Genomic DNA, 22,941 nt, shown 5'->3' on the forward strand with positions numbered 1-22,941 from the left:
AAAATCTATTATAGATGAACAAGTGACAGATATTCACAAAGTTAAAAAAATAAATATTATACAGTGGATAAAATAACAGTTTGTGGCAATCTAATATTCAAACTAACACTAATTAAGAGAAACAAATTTTTCAAAATGAAATTCTTATTTATAATTACAAAAAAACCCAAGAGTATTAAAATAGCAATGTGACTTACTACACATCATGATTTGGGGGAACATATTTATCACATGAAAGAAATTGATGAATACCTATAGAGAATTTCCACTCAGATTTATAGACTCTTTTGTGACCAAAAAGTTTAACTACAAATTTCACTGTAAGACAATGACAAAGAAATGCTCTAATAGAAATAAGTTCAATAAATTAGCATTACTGTTACAACTTCCTGGTCATTTCCTATTTTCCTAATGAACGTGAACACTTTCCACCTTTAAAAATATACAAGCACAATCATTTAGACTTTAAAGTATATTCCCAAACCAAATACTAATCATTTCATAATTCAACCAACACAATTTTAGGCACAACTCATAACTTCAATGACAAATATCTCATAGACTTCAGCACCATAAAAAAAATTACTATCAAATATAATTATCGGCAAAGTCAGTATGGAATCCAAGATGGCCATTTGCTGGAGTGCTGTCTATTGTTGCTCTCACACTAGAGTGGCAGGTTTGAGTTGCTGTCACAGATACCATATGGCCCAGAAGCCAAATATATTTTGCAGAAAAAGCATCCAAGTCTTGACATAATGGTTTATGAACCCAAGAAGTATTTCAAATAAGGTAAGAAGAATGCTATTTTAGAACTTTACTTTCAACCATTAAAGATTTGCTTGGACACATACCAGAGTTACATATGTAAATCACCAGATCTTTCAAAATTACTCTTAAATTCATATTGATAATAATTGACAATTTTATCAAGCCTTATTATTATTTTATTCTATGTTTTTTATCATCAAAATTAAGTTCTTTACTTAGAGGTCTAAGAGTTCTTTGTGTAGAATTTTAAGGGAAAAAATTGTCAAGAACTTAGTTTTTTGTTTTTTTTTTTACTATTTTTTAAAGTAATATATGTGTAATAAGAGAGACTGAATTTTGTACAGAATTTTGCCTCCTACAGGAAGTTACGATTTTTTTTTTCTCCCTTATAAATCCTGAGATTATCCACAAAATAAGTAAAACAAAAAATTCACAGTACAAAGTCTATATTCTAAACTATGAGAAAAATGTACTCAAAACATATACATTATACACACTTTTAGTTATATGACTTAAAATATCTTTAAAATTAAAGAGGGAAAGGAGACAAACATAAATTTGTTAATGCCTTCTTTATCCACAATCTGAGAGATGAAAATAATTAAAATGGGATATCCATTTAAATAAAAAATTTAAAAATAAATAAGCTCTTTGATGTTTCATCTTTATAAATAATAAGTTTAAATACTAGTTTTTCCATTAGGACAAATGTTACAGCAACGTGAATTATAAAAATACATATTTTTCAGTCATTCAAACAGTTGATAGAAAAATTTTGTAGCATTTACCATACTAAAGTGGAATTTCAGAATTTACTTTCATATACTTTAGAGGCAACAGAAAAGGCCTTCCTCATCATTTAAAAAAAAAAAAAAATCAAACAACTTTACAAAAGGAAGCTCAATAAACATTAAATACAATCAGCCTCCAATAAGTCGGAACTGTGATTTATACAAAGAGACATTTATCGATGACATTCATAAATGTCCATATGTTCTTTGTACAGGAAAGTCAAAATGTAAACAAGAGGGGTAATTTCTGTCTCAGAAAGCAGTCTTAATTGCTTGGCATTTCCAAAATGGTGAATTAATAAGAATGAAAGAAATTAATCAGTACTGCTTCCTGTTGATTATAAAAGTTTCAAAACCAAGCTTATTAAGTAAAAATAGTGATGTTTCTTTCTAAATACTGCTTTGTTGATGTAATAGACTCTGGAAACCCCAATCTCAAAACAAAACAAACACTTGTTTTATACTGCTTCATTCACTTCAATAAAGATATCATTAAAGAAATATTCAGAGACATTGGGTAGCTCCTCCTCAGATGTCTGGTTTTGGCTACTTTCATTTTCTTCTTTTGGTAAGGGTTGAACACAAGGAACCTAAAAAGGAAATAAAAGTAAGTCTGACATATAACATTTGTACACTGCTTTTGTTGTTGTTAAGTGCGGTCGAGTCGATTCCGATCCATCGTGACCCTGTTTAGGGTTTCCGAGGAGCAGGGTGAGCCTGAACCATTCACCTTGCGTTTCAAACCCAGTTTGCATTTCAGCGCATTAACCCACAGCACCACATACCAGGATTCCCCATACACTGCTAGTAATAATCTAAATTGGTATAAATTGCTTGAAAAATAACTTAGCAATAAATAATGAGAGTTTAAAAAATGTTCATAATCCAATAAATGCCTTCAAGGGTATGGAAAGACCAGACCCCATCTACATTGCTGGTGGGACCGGAAAATGGTGTAACCACTGTGGAAAGCATCCTGGTTCATCCACAACAAATGAAATCAGAAATACCAATTCCTTGTTTGGTATATATCCTAGAGAAATAAGAGTCACAACAACACTAGGTATATGAACACTCATGTTCATTGCAGCACTATTCACAACAGCAAAAAGATGGAAATCAACCTAAAATTGCCCATCAACAGAAATGGACTACTACACACTATGGAAGAATAACAATGAATCCGTGAAATACCTCATAACATAAATAAACCTGGAGGACATTAGGCTGAGAGAAGTAACTCAGTTTACTGTACAAGACCAGTATTATAAAAAGTCAAGAAAAGGTATTCACACACAAAAAACAAAAATCATTCTATGATGTTTACCAGGAATGGGAGAGAAGGGGAAATAATGCACTGGCTAGAGGACGATGTTATTGTGCAATCCTGCAATAACAGTGATTTGTTTGTAGATATCTGGATAGATACACAGGCTGAAGAGATGTGGGAGGGAGAGTGTGAGTATACCCACAAATATACAAAGGTTATTGCTGTTAAGTGTCTTTGAGACAGTTCTGACTCATAGTGACCCTGTTGAGGGTTTCTGAGGCTTTTTAATTCTTTGCAGGAGCAGAAAGCCTCATCTTTCTCCCATGGAGCAGCTGGCAGGCTCAAACTGTGGATCCTGTGATTCGCAGTCCAGTGCTTATTGTATGGAGCCACCTCTCTCTTCCACATAAAGGTTAAAGGATGAGTTGTACATGGGTATTACTTTTGCTGGAGTCTTGATGTGGTGCTGTGGGTTAACGCGTCAGACTGCAAAGCCATTTGAACTGCAAGGTCAGCAGTTCAAGCTCACTAGGTACTCCTCGGAAATCATATACAGGGTCGCTATGGGTCGGAATCATATTGACAGCACATAATGACAACAACATCAACTTTACTGCAAACACACCTGTGAATTTGGTGGAACATGTTGTAGAGTGCCATCCAGCTGGTTCCGACTCTTAGTAACCACATATAGGGTTTCTGAAGAGCAGCTGGTGAGTTTGAACTACCAACCTCATGGTTAGCAGACACGTGCTTATCCTATATCGCCACACCAGGACTTGGTGTGCAAAATGTTGAAAACTTCATAAATATTACCAAACACTTTGAGGAAATGAGTTGCCGGGTCTGGGAGCTCAGGACCATAGTCTCGGGGACACCATGGTCAATGTCTCCATAGAAAGTGTTCTATATCCGACTTTGGTGAGTAGCAACTCAGACCTTAAAGGTTCATGAATGGCTTTAAGGTGCAACTATTGGTTTCTCTCAATCCTGAAGAAAATAGTGATGAAAATGGAAAGGACCACGTGAACATCAGTCCCCACGACACTGAGACTAGAAGAACAAGATGGTGTTTGGCTACCATAAAAGGGATCACATTAGGAGGTTCTAAAAGGGATCACATTAGGAGGTTCTAAAAGGGATCACATTAGGAGGTCTGGACACTGTGGGAGAAAATGTGGAAAACTCAAAATCATAAAAAAGACCAGGCTTCCTGTTCAGATGGAGTCCATGTGTGGTGCAAGGTCAGCAGTTCAAACTTAGCAGCCTTGGAAACCCTATATGGGTTCACCATGAGTCAGAACCAACTCAACAGTACTTAACAACAACCATTGGTCAGACAGAGACTTGTGAAACCCAAGTCTATGGCCCTTAGTCACCCTTCAAGTCTGGAACTAAACTCTCCCCCATGGCTCAATTTTCAATAAAGGCAAGAGGTAGGTATATAGGGGGACAATAATATTAGTGAGGTATGCACATCACAGAATGGCCAACCATTTGAAATCAAAATGGCAGGATTTACCCAAGGACAGAAGTCAGAAAGGTTGGGAGAGGAGGAGAAATGTAAACAAGAAACACAAGGAAGCAGTGGGATAAGTGACGCTACACTGAGGCGATTACAATCATTGAGATGACACAAAATGCAGAATTTGTTGACTGCAAAACTAACAATCTGCTCTATAAACCTTCATTCACAGCACAACACTAAAAAAAAAAAAAAAAAAAGTAGAAATACCTTTCCTAAGGGTATATATTACTGTAATAGATGGTGATTTCTCTGATGGATCTAGGCAAAGCAAAAGGAAGACCTTCTGTAAAGGATTCATCCTTCTTGGTGCCATTAAGATTTATGGGAGGATATAAAATATCAACATTAACAGGAGTTTGGAAGAAGTTGATTTCAACTTTCATGGATGACTGAGTGATTCAAGAGTTCAGCAAAGGAAGTAACTTCAGATGTGGTGGAAACAGCACAAGAATTAGAATTAGAAGTGGGGCCTGAAGATGTGCTGAATGGCTGTAATCTCATGATAAAACTTGAAGAGATGAAGAATTACTTCGTATGGATGATTTGTGGTTTCTTGAGATGAAACCTACTCCTCATGAAGTGAACACTGATGAAACATTAAAGGTTTTAGAATCTTAACTAAACTTAGCTGATACCGCAGGGTTTAAGAGGATTGACTCTAATTCTGTGGGTAAAGTGTTACAAACAGGATCACATGATACAGAGAAATATTTTGTGAAAGAACAGTCAATCCATTTGATAAATTTAATTTTCTGTTTTTAAGAAATTGTTACAATCACTGCAATCTTCAGCAACCACCAACCTGAATCAGTCAGCAGCCACAAACGTCAAAGTAAGACTCTATGATTTTCTGAATGTTCAGATGAAAGTTAGCATATTTTAGTGATATTCTTAAAAATTATAGTATTATCAAACACATATACAGAATATTGTTATTACTGGCATACAAATAAAGAGACATAAAACAGAGCAGCTCTCAAAGGGAATTATCACAAATCAAAGATACCATATAAAAACCAATGTAAAATCCATAAGAAATTAAGACGGCATGGTACTGGCACAAGAATAGAAAGACCATAATTCAAATCTCATGGAAATAAAGTATGCGATAAGAGACATTAAAAAAAAAAAATCGATTTACAGCCTTGGAAACCCTGTACAGGGTCGTTATGAGTCGGAACCAACTCCATGGTACATAACCACCACCACTACCACAGTAGATCCAAACAATGAAATACAGAATCATTTAAAAAACGAAGACATTCTCAGGTACTTAGCAATGAAAAATAGAAACTTATGTTCATACAAAAACCTGTACATGAATGCAATAGCCAAAAATGTTAAACGACTCAGATGTCTCTCCACAGGTGAGTGTATAAACAAAACGGTAAAATAATCCACTATGGAACACCTCTTGTTGTTGCTGTTAAGTGCCAACAAGTCAGTTACGCTCATAGCCACCCTGCATAAGGTTTCTAGTGGGTTTGAACCACTGACCTTTACTTAGCAGTCCAGTGGAAAAGCTCAATGTCATTAGCCAAAACAAGGCCAGGGCAGACTGTGGAACAGACCATCAATTGCTCATGTGCAAATTCTGACTGAAGCGAAAGAAAATTAAAACAAAGTATGACCTTGAACACATTCCACCTGAATTTACAGAAAAAAAATGACCCTATGACCATCAAGGGAGAAGAGCATGAGCGGAATGTGGGACACTATCCAGAAAAGCAGTGACACCAGAGATGAAGACAGAGATGATGACATGGTGAGCTAGAGCAGCGGAGGACCCTAGACTCATGATAAGAAAAAGGCTGTGTGTGCTGGCACCCAGGAGGCAGGTTTGCAGAATGTGCCCTTTGGTTGTTTAAATGATTATATATTCCTGAGTGGTTTTGTGTACAGCCAAAAAAACAGATTCACATACTGTTGAATGATGACACACAGAGATGATTGCAATCAAACGAAATACGATAGGATGACTATAAAACTGATGCTCTCCCATGTAAACTGTTCCTCAATTCACAATAAAAACTTAACACTCCCCCTATACACACACACACACACACACACAAAAAAAAGAATCAATGGTACTGAAGGAAGAAGTCCAAGCTGCACTGAAGGCACTGGCAAAAAAGAAGGTTCCAGGAATTGAAGGAATACAAATTGAAATCTTTCAACAAACTTACAAAGCTCTGGAGGGAGGCACTCACTCATATATGTCAAGAAATTTGGAAGATAGTTACCTGGCCAACCAATTGGAAGAGATCCATATTTGTGCCAACTCCAAAGAGAGGTGATCTAACAGAACGTGGAACTCAGAGAACAATGTCATTAACTTCTCATACAAGTAAAATTTTGTTGAAGATAATTTAAAATGGCTGCAGCAGTACATTAACAGGGAACTGCCAGAAATTCAAGCTGGATTCAGAAGAAGGCTAAGGATATATCTGCTGACATCAGACAGATCTTGGCTGAAAGCAGAGAATACCAGAAAGAGCTCTACTAGTGTTTTTTTGACTATGCACAGGCTTCCCACTGTGTGGATCACAACAAGCTATGGATAACATTAAGAAGAATATGTATTTAGGAACACTTGATTGTACTCATGAACAACATGTACACAGACCAAAAGGCAGTCATTCGAACAGAACAAGGGGATACTGAATGGTTTATAATCAGAAAAGGTGTGTTCCAGGGTTATATTCCTCACCAACCCAAGAAGCTGGGTTATATGAAGAAGAACGTGGCATGAGGATTGGAGGGAGAACCAGATAATACAACCATGCTTGCTGAATGCGATGAGAACTTAAAAAATTTACTGATAAAGATCAAATACACACACACAAATATCAAATACAACAGCCTTCAGTGTATACTGCACCTCAATGTAAATAAATATTCACAACTGAATAATAAATAACATCATGATAAATGGAGAAATGATTGAATACTACATTTTGCTTGTATCCATAATCAACACTCACGGAAGGAGAAGTCAAGATATCAAATGACATACTGCATTAGGCAAATCTGCTGCACAAGACTTAAAGTGTTCAAGGGCAACCAATTCAACAATATCTAATGACAATAATCACCATTATACTAAATAAATGTTTTTGAAGTGTCAATAATGTTGGCAAGGATGTGATGATACTGGCACTGCTAAGCTAATGGTAATTTATCTACTCTCTTACGAAGTAATTTGGCAATAGTAATCAAGACTCATGAAATCTGGGTCTAAGAAAATAATTCTAGGAAATATTCCAAAATAGGTTTTAAAATACATTTAAAAGATGGTCTTTACATAAAAATGTCCCTTTTGTTGTGCCTCATTTTAGGCACTAGATGATAGAGTACTGTTTGTAGGATCTTCACTGCTCCCTGGCACTGAGGTGGCCTCCAACTCATGGTGACTCCATGATGGAATGAAATGCTGCCCAGTCCTGCACCATCTCCACTGGGCTAAGTTGGGAATCAGATTCTTGTGAACCACAAGGTTTTTCCATTGGTTGATTTTCAGAAGTAGCTAGCCAAGTCTATTTTCCCTAGACCTAGTAATACTGTAGGGAAAGCAATGGATTGCTAATTGCAAGGATAGCAATTTAAACCCATCAGTCACTCGCATTAGGAGCTCTGGTAGCATACTGGTTACGAATCGGGCTGCAAACCTTAAGGTCAGCAGTTCAAAACTACTAGCTGTTCCGCGGGAGAAAGATGAGGCTTTCTGCTCCCATAAAGATTTACAGCCTCGGAAACCCTGTACAGGGTCGCTATGAGTCGGAAACAACTCCACAGCACATAACCACCAGTCAGTCCATTAGAGAAAGATGAGACCTTCTGCTCCTATAAAGATTTATAGCCTCAGAAATGCTATACAGGGTTGCTATAACTTCTTAATTCAACACTTAGTCTTTTTCCACTAAGGGGAGCAGGGAGTTTGAAAAGGCCATGCTGTATAAAAATTTCTGACACTCAAATGAAAATTGCAATTACCATGCTTTTCCTAGATGTTACCACATACCTGAGCTGCTAAACTGTCAATATTCTCAGATTGCGTATTAACAACACTGGAAGATGGGAGAAGATCACAGGACTCTTGTGTTTTTTCCTGGCTTTCACTGGGTGGATTAGATCTTTTAATATTTTTCCTTGCTGTAGGTATACATGGTTTTAGGCGCTTCTTCCTATGGACTTGAGTAGGTTCATCAGATTCTGTATTATTCTTTGAACAAATTAAAGACAAAAATCCCAGAGGTCTTCGGCCAGGTCTAGAAACACAGATAGAAAGACATTCAAGAATATCCAGGAAATTATATTCTTAACACTAACCTCTTTTCATTAATATCAAAATGACACACCATTATGCTGTGACACATATTTGTGGCAAGATCTAATCTTACTCTAGAGCAGTGATTCTCAAATTTTAATTGTGCATACAAATCACCTTGGGATTTTGTAAAAATGAAGATTTTGATTGAGTTGATGAGGGATGGGGCCTGAATTCTGAATTTCTAAGTTCCCAACAGTCCTACAGCAAGTTCTGAGAGCAAACTTGAATAGCTCAGCTCCAGAGCAGGAGTCAGAAAACTATGGTCCCAAGCCAAGTACAGCCTACCACCTGATTCTGTAAAACAGTTTTACTGGAACACAGCTATGCTTACCAGTGCACATTCTGTGCTACAGCAGCAGAGTTAATAGTAGCAATAGAGTCAATAGGGTCCACATCAAAAATATCTAAAAGTTCCTTCACAAAAATGTTTGCTGCCTCTTGTTCCAGAGCACCATTTCTTAATCTATTTTAACCCAGACCTCCTATGATGTTCCTTCATTGTGTTCTCAGTACATCTTCTATTAAGACCTGAAGTAATGTTGTGAGCTTTATTCTCTCTGTAGTTTAAATTACAAAAACAATAGGTGTTCAAGCTATAAAAGGCCCATTTATGTTCTTGCCCTCTGAGGACACCATGCAAATTCTTCCCTCTCCAACACCACCATATTAAGGAGCACTGTTTTGATTTATTGATGACAATACCAAGCAAACAAAACAAAAAACAAAAAAACAGCAACTTCCATAGTTACCTCTGGTGTCAGCCTTATGTGGTAGCCACTGTATGGTAGAAAAACTAATGACCAAATAAATAATAACCATGGACAATCCAGAAGACAGAATGTGTAAAGTTTTGACATTTAAATTGTCAAAGTTTCAGCATTTTCACAAGTTGATTTCTTGTTATATGGAATATATACTTAACAATCTTCCCAAAGTATGTGACATTACTGTATTACCTTTGCTGAAATTTTACATTCCTTTTACATTATTAGCAGAGGAATACATCTCTAGAACACCATTCTTAGTACAGGACTTAATAAATATGTTACATATGTTCTGTATAACTTTTTTCCAATGGCAGAGGGAAGTGAGAAATACTTATTAAATACTTTCTTATGCTACCTGGTTAGGGGGGGTTTTGAAGATGATGCTCTGCTATCCATTTGCTCAGATTTAGAAACAGCAGCAGTTCTTTCTTCCTTATCAGATATAATCATCCCATCTTGAGGTAACTGTGGTGCATTCCTTTCTGTCACTATATTCTGCAGAGTGGGTTCAAGTTGCTCTTTCTGAGGTTCTGGAGTTACATATGTGCTTCCTGAGGTAGGGAAAATATTTTGTCCCATGTAAGACTCCCCTTCAAAAAAAAATACCACAAATGTTAAGTACACATTGAAATTTTGAAATTAATTCAATTTGTTTATAGTATTTGAAGGAGAACAATCATCACGATATTCAATTATAAATTTACCCTATTTAAAGCAAGATAAATTTATGAGTCAGTTACTTGGACCATTACTAATACCAAAACTGAATAAAGGTATGGCAACAACTTCTGCATTCACATACCAAATTGTCATATATTTTTTGAACCAGAAAAAATTTCTCCATTTTTTAAAAACTAATAAAATGAAAGGGTGATCGTCTTCTAATAATTTATGGTCATAGAGACCTTACACAGGGTCTCTATGAGTAGGAATCAACTTAGAAATGAGGAAGACTATATAAAAAATATGAAAACAAAGAGATGGATAAGCACTGGACTGTTAACCAAAAAGATGGTTCAAACCCATTAGCCGCTTCTTGGAAACCCTATATAGGGTCACAATGAGTTGGAATCAACTCGATGGCATTGAATAACAAGCTCCAAAAGTGGCTTAAGTCTAGTAAAACGCTTTTCAGCTTCGCTAGTATAGGAGTCTTTGAATGGTGTAAACAGTTACCAAGATAGGGTGCTAACTGAAGGGTTGGAGGTTCGTCCCAACCAGAGGTGTTTTCAAAGAAAGGCCTGGTGATCTACTTCTTGGGGGGGGGCCGCAAACCAATCCCGGTGCTATTCAGTTGATTCCAACTCATAATGATCCCAAGTGCTATACAGCAGAAGTGCTACATTGGATATTCTTGGGTGTAAATCTTTCATGGAAACTGATCACCAAGCCTTTCTTCTATGGTGCTGCTGAATGAGTTCGAACCACCAACCTTTAGCTTTGAAGACAAGCACAAACCATTTGCGCCACCCAGGAGCATCTGTGCAAAACTAAGCCTTCTAATTGCTAAAACGTAGCTGGCTGCACGTTTAAAGAAAATTCCTATAGCCCTATGATTTTCTATTAATTACAGGATGAAAGGAGCTTCTTTTGGTCAAATGTCACTCTCCTCCCGCAAAAAAACAAAAAAATAGTTGCCATCAAGTCAACTTAAACTCATAGTGACATCATGTGTGTCTCAGAAGAATGTGCTCCATAGATTTCAGCAGCTGGTTTTCAGTAGATTGCCAAGTCTTTCTTATAAGGTACCTCTGGGTAGGCATGACTGAGCTTAAACCTTTCACAGTTCACAGCTTAGGGTGCCAAGGGTTTGTATCACCCAGAGATTCCTTGGCAACCAAAGGCAGCCAAAATCCAAGATCTCAGCAGGGAAAAGAAACTGATGATAAGGATAATACGACTCCAAAAGAAAAGTGAGCAAGACTGCTTCAGTATTAAATCTGAACAAAGTGCAACGAAAATCACGAATATTTAGCAAAACGTAATCAAGTTAAATTTTATTTCACTCACCTGTTTCCTCAAAAACATTTATTAATTCCTTTGAACATACCTGTTTTAAGAAAATTTATAAAAATATTAAGAATCCAATTATCAAGTAAAATGAAAATTAATCTTCTTCCTTTCTTTCATAAAGAAAGCATATATCTACCAGAAAATCTCTAGGGTCACACAATGTCTTATGGGAATTTTACCAACATTTATGAAACTGACATTGCCACTGTTATTTAAACTATCTACGAAACGGTAAAACAGGAGCTTTCTTTCAGATGCCTTTTATACATCCACCATAACACTGATACCAACTACATACAAGTCTCACTTAAACCCATGTGCAGATACCAAAGTAAATATAAACACAATTCAGCAGCACACCAAAAAACTATGGTTTACTGGTGCTTTATTGATTATGCAAAGGCTTTCCACTGTGTGGATCATCACAAGCTATGGCTAGCCCTCAAAGAATGGGTAATCCAGTATACTTGATTGTGGCTATCAGGAACCTGCAAAGAACAAGGGGATACTGAAATGGTATGAAGTCCTTTTACTGTACTTATTTATCAGAACGCTGAGTAAATAATCCACGAAACTGGATTATATGAAGAAGAACATGGCATCAGGATTGGAGGAAGACTCATTAGTAACCTTGAGATATGTAGATGCTATAACCTTGCTTGCTGAAAGCAAAGAGGACTTAAAATACTGATAAAGATCGAAGACCACAGCCTTCAGTATGGGTTGCATGTCAAAGTAAAGAAAACAAATATCCTTAATTAAACCAATAAATAACATGATAAATGGAGAAAAGATTGAAGCTCTCAAAGACTTCATTTTGCTTGGATCCACAATCTACACTAATGAAAGCAGCAGTGAAGAAATCAAATGACATATTCAATTAGCCAAATCAACTGCACAAGATCTTTTCAAGTGTTCAAGAGTGAAAGTATCAGTTTGAGGACTAAGGTGTGCCTGACCTAAGCCATGGTGTTTTCAACAGCCTCGTATGTATGTGAAAGTTAGACATGAATAAGGAAGACTGTAGAAGAATTGATGTGTTTGAATTATGGTGTTGGAGAAAAATACTGTTTTTCTGGCAGAACAAACAAATCTATGTTGACAGAAGTACAATTCCTTAGAAGCCAGAATGGTGTTATCTCTCACACTTCAGATACAGTATCAGGAGGGACCAGTCCCTGGAGAAGGACATCATGCTTTGTAATGTGGCGGGTCAGTAGAAGAGAGGAAGACGTCCAACAAGATGGACTGACATAGCGGCAGCAGGAATGTACTCAAACATAACAATTATGAAGATGGTGCAGAACCAGTGATTCTTTTTTGTTGTGCACAGGGTTGCTATGAGTCAGAACTGACTCGATGGCATCTAATAACAAGAAGAAACCAAAACAAGTATTTCAGATGAAACTAGTTCATATAATAATATCATTAGGGTGGACCCTAATCCAATCTGACTAGTATCATTATAAAAAGAGAGGTGACATAAAAACCCAAAGGAAATATGGTTGTGGGAAGACAGAGACAGAGATTAAAGTTATACTACCATACTCAAAGAATACCTGGGACCATCAGAAGCCAGAAAAAGCAAGGAAGTATTCTTTCCTTAGAGCCTTCAGGGAGAACATGGCCAACACCATGATTTCAAACATATCCTCCAGAACTATGAGAGAATACATTTCTATTGTTTAAAGTCACTGACCTTGCTACAGCAACTGTAGGAAAAAAATACATCACCCAAACATATATGTAAAATTAATTGATAAAAATGGAATTTCAAATCAGGGGAGAAAGGCTAACTGTTCAATAATTGGTTCTGGATGCCAAGGGAAGGAGGCTTCTTGCGGAGCTTCTGCATTACATAAGGCTATAGGTGGAATCCGGATCCCCATCCAGAATTTTCTGAGGTGGGAAATTTCCACTTGAAAGAAAAAGCAGACCAGCCTGGAGTGGCTAGAAGAACAGAAGATACTTCTTGAAAGAAAGACCATCAGGAAAAATAAACAACTAATAATGGCAGCCCGATTGACTACTATTAAGAACAAGCCAATTGTTCACCAGGGAGCCATCAGGGCAAGTGGTCGGGTTCCATCAGGGCAAACCCCCTTCCAAGACTGAGATTCAAAGGGAATACACGAGCAGGCATATGGTCTTACTGGTGACCATGTAGGTCTACCGATAAGGGGGGAGTGGGGGAACTACAGCAATGAAGTTGTGAGCTAAGTCTGACCACGTTCAACAGACTCCTGTCAACCTGGATTGAGACCTTGTTAGCCCGCAGTATGGTGAGATCTGGGAACTCCTGGACCCAGGGACATGGCCACAGAGGACTAGAGTGGAGAGTGAAGTATCCAGGTGATATGAAGTGAGGCGAGATGCACAAGAACAACTATACTTGCAGATAACACCCATTTGACCTGGCTTCAATGGCTGGATAATAGAACTCAACTAGAGGAAGAAAGAAGAGGAAAAAAAGAATAATCCGCTACAATTTGATGAATTTGACCTATACTTATGGATGTAGTAGCTCAAAAGAGGACCGAATCTTTACAGCGAGGATCAGTCCCACCTCCCCAGTACACAGGTTGACAGGGATGGGCAATTTAGGCACTGGCTACCCAAAATGAGGGGATTACAAAGGCACTAAGTGACTGGCTTACAAGCTTTCAAGAGGGAGCCTAGTTTCAGAGGGTATGGGGGAAGGCAGAATCTGCACTGAGTGGTTTCCAACCTGTCTGGACGGGGCTGGTGAAAGGAGATGGGGATTAGACTCTTGTGGTTCAATAGTGAATAATTGCTATCAGGACTGATTATGAATGATGCAAATGTAAAGGCAAACATTTTGTTAAAAGGAGGGGATTGGTTGATCTTGCAGTCCAGGAGCAGAGGACCCTGGGACCATCAAGGGAGAAGAGCAGAGTGTGGGACCCAATCCAGAGAAGCAGTGACACCAGAGAGGGAGGCAGAGATGATGACATGGAGAGATGGAGCAGCTTGGAACCCTGAACTCAAGGAGGGAGAGGGATTATGTGCTGACGGCCGGGAGGCAGGCTTGTAGGGTGTGCTTTTTGGTTGTTTAAATGGTTGTATATTCCCGAGTGCTTCAGTGTACATCCAAAAACGAGAGGGAATGGAAGCAAATGCTATTGAATGATGATGCATGGAGGGGATTGTAATCACTGCAATGAAACTATATACAATACGATGAATGTAAAGCTGATGTTCCCCTACGTAGACTATCACCCAAATCACAATAAAAACTTAAATAATAATAATAATAAAAAACTTAAAATAATAACTGGTAGATTATCATCTGAAAAATTAAGTTGACTTCAGTCAATCAACATGAATCAGAAGAATACTTTTTAGTCTGCAAGAATTCTTTCAATGCATAAAGCAATCCCCAGAAGCCACAAAAAGACTGATAAATATGATTACAAAAAAGGAAAATGCTTGTATGTCTACCTGAATGCAGTGTGTATGCATTCTACAACTAACAATTATAACAACAATTTTTCAAGCAATTAATTTTTATTGCTTACATGCTAAAATAAGGTTTAGAAAACAAAGAATACAAATGAGTCCAATGAACAAATAGCACACAAACATTAGTATATATACTACCTGTTCTTTTCTTATATATTCATACTAATGTATATAGATGATTTTGAATGGCATGTAGTTTTATACTTAGTAACATAATATGAACTTTCCCCCCTGATATTAGATATGCTTTAAAATAAAACTTCGGTTGCATTGTCATAGAGTCAGGAGTGAGTTCTTGATTAACCTCCATCAGTTTTCAACTAGAACTGGTTGAATGATAATCCAAAACTGATTCTACTTGATTTATGCTGAAAATCACTAAATATATAAATTTAATGAGTCTAAAAGAGAAAACAGAAGAAAATCTGTCAGAAGACGGCCATCTTACTTAATATCTTACTTACCTCAGAAGTATGTTCTTGACGATCAACTACTGAAGTGAGTGAACTTTTTTTGGCAGAAGGAACACAGTCATTTTCTTCAAGCCTGCAATGAACTCTCTTCCTAGATAAAAGATCCAAATTAGCAGGAGAATTTTCATAACCATCTCTTCCAGAATTAGATACATACATTGCATCTGGACCAACTGAAGTTACAGGAAAGCTAATACTGCAAAGAAAATAAACACATGTTAGTTTCTAGCTCTGTTTATATTTAAAGGCTTGCAATTTAAGATCCATACTATTGAATTAATCTGAGGTATACAAGCTGTGCTTTCCTCATCTTTTTTGTTAATCCAAAATGTTTCTTCTTAATATAAAAGACTTTGATTTCTATATATTACTTGATGATACTCAGGCATCTTAACCAGTGATTGTTAAAATGTTAACTTAATACAATAAAGAATATATAATTTAAAATACATATAAAATATTACCTCTATATTATTTTGTAGAGTGTGGTTACGCTGTAGGATAAGCACTGGACTGTGAACCACAGGTTCAGCAGTTCAAGTCCACCACATACTGTGTAGGAGAAAGATGAGGCTTTCTGCTCCTACAAAGATTTAAATCCTTAGAAACCCTATAAAGGGGCCTAAGAGTCAGAATCACTCTACGGCATTTAACGACAACATACCATTTTTTAAACTTCTTGTGAATGTATATTTAATTCAAATATTTTAAAGCACTTAAAATAAATATAGAAATGTTTTTTACGAAGCTAACCACATTAATAATGCCATTTTATGATTTGGACTGTTAAATTAAAAAAAAAAACTTTCAAAATATTTAAAATACTAAAAAGTATTATATATAAACATTATTAAAATTGTTAAGTATCGTCAAGTTGATTCTGACTCAGTAACTCTTATGGGATTTCTGAGGACCAGCTGGTGGGTTTGAACCACTGACCATGAGGTTAGCAGTCAAGTGCTATTTTATTTATATTTAAATAGCATCCTTCTCTTACATACACTCAACCACCTCATATTTGTTCTTCTCTAAGTTATCACAAAATTACTAAAGACCTCCGATTCAATTAGGTCAAACACTGGTGAATGGCTTATTTAATTAATACATAACACCTATCTCTGGGCGAAAAGAGTTTAGCTCATTAATTACCTCAGGTCACCCCTCTCTTCTTTATTCACTGATCTAATCAATATGGGTGCTGGCAATAAATGGTTTGGCATTAAGTGTGCGGTGTTATTAGTAAACTCTTCTGCAGCATTGGTTGGGATTTCCACCAGAGTTAAGATGAATGCTTGCTCCTCCTCTTCTCCATCCTGATTAGCAACTAAATGAACTATCAAAGTTTAAAAGTCAGTAATAAAACACTGAGCTGTGACAAAACAGAAAATTGTTTGATTTATTTCATTTCTAAAAGACAGTCTCATGATTTATTATCAAGAATAAAAAAGAAACACCCTCCCTTAAAAAGCTATTTCATAAAGGATGATAATACATAATGGAGATAACTTACAATGCTCAATAACAAAACTGATACACAAAATACTTCATATTTTTGTTTTTTAAAAGGCCACCATAAATATATAAATATAGATATAAACAAATAATGTACTTAGTGTTTATATTTATATAGAGGTTAAAATCATACTATTAGGATCTATGACACTGTACATAAGCAGATTATCATACCTGCTAGGTCTTGAGAATTGACTACATTCTCTTGTTGGACTTCTGGAATACTTGCTGGTGTACACTGTCGTGAAAAATTTAAATGAAAAAGAGATTGAACAAATCTTACTTTTAAACAAGATTTCCTGACAATTGTGAACAGATATTAATTCACAACTTTAATACTTACTTAATCATATGTAGTCTTTAGATCCTCTAACTTTCCAAATACATTGTTTTTCATTTAAACACACATGTGCACACACATAGGACATAGGAATCTGACTAAATTGTTAAGTGTGTATTCAATGAAATGGTTTTTGAAGTGCAAATACTGGCAGATCCAAACCCCTGAATGTTCTCTTTAACTCCATCACAACAGTCACTGTGTTATTAGTTGGTGACACCTGGAAGCAAGGCAAATTGCTCTCCTTGTTTTCAGTAAGGTTTCCTCCAATAGGATTTCCAAAAGACTGCATATAGCATCTTTCTAAAATGTGATTCTGATTGTCATTATCTATTGTTAAAATCTGAAAACTTTCATTTTGCAACCACCAATGTGACAAATGATTCAGGGACATAACATTAACAGACATTAAAACTACTGCATGACTCTAAATACCAACAGAGAGCATGTATCAATGCTATTCCCTCTGTACACAGGGTAGATAGGGACAGGCAACTTAGACAGCGGCTACCTCTAATGAGGGAGCAATAAAGGCACGAAGTAACTGGCTTACAAGGTTTCATGAGGGAGTTTAGTTTCAGAGTGTGTGGGGGAAGAAAGAGTCTCCACTTAACAATTATGTCCAGATGGGTCTGGTTAAAAGACATGGGGATAAGAGTCTTATGATTCAATAGTAATTGTTATCATGACTAGTTGCGACTGTCACAATTATAAAGGTAGAAATTTTCTAACAAAAATGGGGGCATGGTTATTCTTACAGTCCAGAAACAAAGGAACCTAGGACCATCAAGGGAGAAGAGCACAAGCGGTACACGAGATCTTATCCAGAGAAGCAGTGACACCAGAGATGGAGGCAGAGATGGGAACATGGAGAAAGGAAGCAACTGAAGACTCTAGATTCATGGGAAGTGAGAGACTAAGAGTTGGCGGCCAGGAGGCCCTTTGGTGGTGTAAAGTATTATAAATGCCTGAGTGTTTAAAAAAAAGAGCGAAAGTGAATAGAGAGAAATACTGTTAACTGATGGTAAACAGAGGGGATTATAATCATTGTAATGAAACAGGGTGTATGATTTGTTGAACGTAAAATTGATGATCTGCCCTGTAAACGTTCATTCAATCCACAATAAAAACCTTAAAAAAAAACCAACTACTGCATGAAAGTTTGCTGAGGATCACGTAACAGATTACTTATTATACAAAGTGAAAGAGATGTCTTCACAACACGGAAATCTGGGAGGTACTTCCCCACCCCAAAGATCGATCAGCTTCACCAATAATGGGACAAACTGAAGTTATCTACTTCCTGATGTGATGTTAAGGGACAGACACACATCATCACGTATGTAGTTCTCTTGTCAAAAACATTTAATCTGAACCTAATAATGAAGAACTAATTTAAAAAATTAAATTATGGACTAGCCCGGACTCTTCTAAAACTTACGAGTTCACAAAAGAGGACAACAGGCAAGAGAACAGATTTTTCAAAAAGCTTTAATGCCTGGTTTTAATGGTTGGATGATCAGAGCTCAACTAGATGAAGAAAGAAGAGGATAAAAAAGAGTAATCTGATACAATTTGATGAACTTGACCTACACCCTATGGATGCAATAGCTCAAAAGAGGGAACAAATCTTTACAGCGAGGATCATTCCCACCCCCTCAATACACAGGGTAGACAGGGATGGGCAACTTGGACATTGGCTACCCAAAATGGGGAGGCTACTAAGGCAAGAAGTGAGTGGATTACAAGCTTTCAATAGGGAGCCTAGATCCAGAGGGCACAGAGGAAGGTAGAATCTCCACTAAGTAGTATCCAATCTGTCTGGGCGGGGCTGATGAAAGGAGCTTGTGGTACAATAGTGAATAAGTGTTATCAGAACTGACTGTGAGGGTTGGAAATGTAAAGGTAGATGTTTTGTAGCAAAAGGAGCGGGGTGGTTGACTTTGCAGTCCAGGAGCAGAGGGCCCTGGGACCATCAAGGGAGAAGCGTGGAGTGCGGGACCCTACCCAAAGAAACAGTGACGTCAGACCTGGAGGCAGAGACAATGACGTGGAGAGATGGAGTGGCTGGGAACTCTAGACCTAGAGAGGGAGAGAGGCTGTGTGCTGACGACCAGGGGGCAGGCTTGCAGGGTATACCCTTTGGCTGGTTGATGATGCATGGAGGGGACTGTAACCATGGCAATGAAACGATACACGACAGGATGAATGTAAAGCTAATGTTCTCCCATGTAAACTATCATATAATTGACAATAAAACATTTAAAAAAAAATAAAGATTTAATGGACACGATTTGGAAAACTAGATAAATCTGAACAGGAACTATGTATTACCTATTATTGAATTAATGTTAAAATTCATAAGTGTGATAATAGTATTGTCACTTCACTGCAAAATGTACTTGTTCTTATGAGAAAAAACTGGAGTATAGGAGGTGAAAGTTCCTATCTGCCACTTACTTTCAAAAGGTTGTTTTTAAAAAAAGTATCTATTGAAGACTTTTAAAAAAGCCAAAAAGATCTGGTGAAAGGAGATGGGGACAAGACTTTTATGAATCAATAATGAGTAACTGTTATCATGATTAACTGCAATTGTCACAACTGTAAAGGTACAAGTTTTATAATATAAAGGGGTGAGTGGTTGATCTTACAGTCCCGGAGTGGAGGAACCTAGGACCATCAAGGGAGAAGAGTGGGAGCAGGGTGTGGGACCCTACCCAGAGAAACAGCAACTCCAGAGATGGAGGCAGAGATGACAACATGGAGAGATGGAGCAGCTGAAGACTCTAGACTCATGGAAGGAGAGGGGCTGTGTGCTGGCGGCTGTGGGTCAGCAGGGTTTGCACTTTGTTTGAATGAGTGTATATTCCTCAGTGTTTTGGTGCACATCCAAAAAAACTCAGAGGGAATAGAAGCAAATACTGTTGAATGATGAAGCATGCAGGGGATTGTAATAATCATTGCAAAAAAACGAATGCGATAGGATGAGTGTGAAACTGATGTTCCCCGTGTGAGCTATCATTCAATTCACAATAAAAACTAAAAAAAAAAAAAAAAAAAAAAAGCCACATTAAATGAAATAAACAGCAGATATAGGCATTCATCCTTAAGTATTTCAGTTTTTTCTCATAAAAACAAGAACATTCTACAGAGAAGTGACAATATTATTACCCTTATTAACTTTAATGTTGATTCAATATTATTATTTAATAAGTCCCAGTGGGACAGTGGTTAAAGCACTTGGCTGTTAAACAAAAATTCAGTACTTCAAATCCACTATCCATTTCATAAAAATTTACAGTTTTGGAAACCCAATGGGGCAGTTCTATTCTGTCTTTTCAGAGTTGCTATGAATTAAAATCAACTTGATGGCAATGGTCTTGGCTTTTATTGATCCACTAGCTTGGAAAACCAGAGAGAGAAAAGTAATGTGACAATGAATGAATCTAGTGAGGACATAGGAGAGTTCTTTGCACCATTGTTGCAGCTCTTCTTTGAGTATGAGATTATAAAGAAAAAAAACCGTGAGAGGGAACGCTTGTAACTTTGGATGCAGTCCAAACTCTACAGTAAGTAATAATCATTTTATTATCTATCCCTAGACCACCTTTCTAAATTCATCTCCAACCATTCTTCATTTATAATTCACTCATGATAACGTACAGTTCCCTGAACATGTTAATGCTGTCTCACACCTGGTTTTCACACACGTTCATCTCAGTTCAACTGGCTAACACATGCTTGCTCTTCAGGATCAATTCTGACTGCACACTCAAAACTCTGGGAGAGCTTTAAAAAGCGTTTCTCAGCATAGGACCTATTCTCAGAAACTGATTTAATGGGAAGGGGCTGAGGACCACTCCGATCGAATCTGATGGAAACCTCTCACAGCACCTATCATACCGAATTTACCATTCACATACTCATTGGTCTCCTACTGCTCTACACTCCCAGTCCTCCCCTCACAGAGTCAGACATGGAGAAGTAACATCTCAATAATGGTTTGCTCTGTGGACAAACTCCTCAAATCCAAGACATAAGAAGGAAGAGGTGAACTCTCTGTGTGATAAAATAACTCTTTTGTCAAACTCTTCACAACAAAGCTGGGTATTTGTTATTTTATCTCTGTTCTTCAGAGACTGAAAACACACCAAAATTCTCTAACAACGCATTCTTGCAAAGGCGAAGTTATAGGGATAGAAAGCAGATCAGGGGTTAGGGTTACCAAGACTGGGGTTGAGGAGAGGGATTATAGGCACTGGGGAATATGCTGAAATTATGGAACTGTTCATATATTGATTGTGGTGGTGGTGGTGATTACACAGTTATCTATCAAAACTTACAGAACTGTACACTAAAAAGGGCAAATGTAAATTACACCTTATTTTTGTTTGTTTTATTGGACATCCTTTTACCTGTGGTCCATGGAGTGTAAGCAGACTGTCTCCACTGGGCTGCTTGATCAGGGTCTCTGTAACAGGACTCTCACCAAGACCCCGATCCAAATCAAGTATGCAGGCTCCTGTCTCTGAAGGAACAACTGAGGCAACCAATAAGTCTGGGACCTCTTGAGATCTCTCTTCTTGACCATCATTTCTAAAAAAGTTTTAGTATGTATTTTCAATCAGGCATAGAACCATAGAATAAATGATTTTTTAAAGCTAGTATTTCAGAGATCATTTAATTCAATGGTTTTCAAACTTTAAATATATAGTGAATGCGCATTAGACCCTTTTCAATTAAGTTCTTATAATTAAAGCTATGACTATAATTCAAACAAAACACAAACAGAATCCCTCTCTTACATTTTAGTGAGGTTGACTTCTTGTGAAATACTGGTTTCTTCTGTACCACGGGCATATGCCAGTTTGTTTGGCTCCTTATTATCGATTACAATTGATCCAAGATTTTTATCTTCTAAGTCTGCCCCTTTAACAGCACTTTCCTCAGTTTCTTAAATAAACAACAGATTTATACATTTACTAAGTGAAGTCAGTCAGTCACAAAGAAACAAGCAGTCCACTTGTACAAAATATCAAGGATAAGCAGATATATAGAGATCAAAATGTGTTAGTGGTTACCAGTAGTTAAAGGGAAGGACATGGGGAGAGGATTCACTGTTCAGGTTACACTAACCCTCTGTTAAGGGAGATGGGAAGGCACTAAATGGATTATTTTTATCAGTAAATAACATGGCAAATGTAATTAATGTTACTGGTTTATTCATGTGATAAATATTGAAAAATTTGTTACATGTATATTTACCACACCAAAAAAAAAACCAAAACCACAAAAAACAAAATCAAAAATAAGGAAAAAAAAACAACAAAAAAAACAGTAAACAAAAATCCCCATATAAGTAACATTGTGTTGTTGTTAAGTGCTGTCAAGTCAGTTCCGACCCAGAGCAACCTTGTGTAAGGTTTCTGAGGAACAGTTGGTGAGCTTTAACTGCCAACCTTGCAGTTCAAACGGCTTTGCAGCCTGACATTAACCCACAGCACCACACCAGGACTCCTATAAGTAACATATTATCTCTCTCTCTCTTTTTTTTTTTTTTAATTAAATGTTTTTATTTTGCATTGAGTGAAAGTTTACAGGGCACATCATCAGCTTCACATTCAACCATTCATATAGCTTGTTTCATTACATTGATTATTATC

The 22,941-nt window shown here is 37.0% G+C and overlaps 1 protein-coding gene across 1 annotated transcript in view; it reads right to left on the reverse strand.

The window, feature by feature from the left end:
* Positions 1-2,020: 2,020 nt before the first annotated feature.
* The window catches only part of BDP1 (B double prime 1, subunit of RNA polymerase III transcription initiation factor IIIB), a 148,939-nt gene continuing 128,018 nt past the window's right edge, over positions 2,021-22,941 (reverse strand). Inside the window, exons 34-42 of the mRNA XM_006870989.1 lie at positions 22,084-22,231; positions 21,694-21,874; positions 17,113-17,176; positions 16,576-16,759; positions 15,418-15,622; positions 11,468-11,507; positions 9,813-10,047; positions 8,382-8,628; positions 2,021-2,152 (exon numbers count right to left, since the gene is read on the reverse strand). Coding sequence (XP_006871051.1) covers positions 2,021-2,152; positions 8,382-8,628; positions 9,813-10,047; positions 11,468-11,507; positions 15,418-15,622; positions 16,576-16,759; positions 17,113-17,176; positions 21,694-21,874; positions 22,084-22,231 — 1,436 coding nt within the window. The remainder of the gene's footprint in view (positions 2,153-8,381; positions 8,629-9,812; positions 10,048-11,467; positions 11,508-15,417; positions 15,623-16,575; positions 16,760-17,112; positions 17,177-21,693; positions 21,875-22,083; positions 22,232-22,941) is intronic.

Source organism: Chrysochloris asiatica, unplaced genomic scaffold, assembly GCF_000296735.1.
Source record: "Chrysochloris asiatica unplaced genomic scaffold, ChrAsi1.0 scaffold00157, whole genome shotgun sequence".
Taxonomy (NCBI): Eukaryota; Metazoa; Chordata; class Mammalia; order Afrosoricida; family Chrysochloridae; genus Chrysochloris; species Chrysochloris asiatica.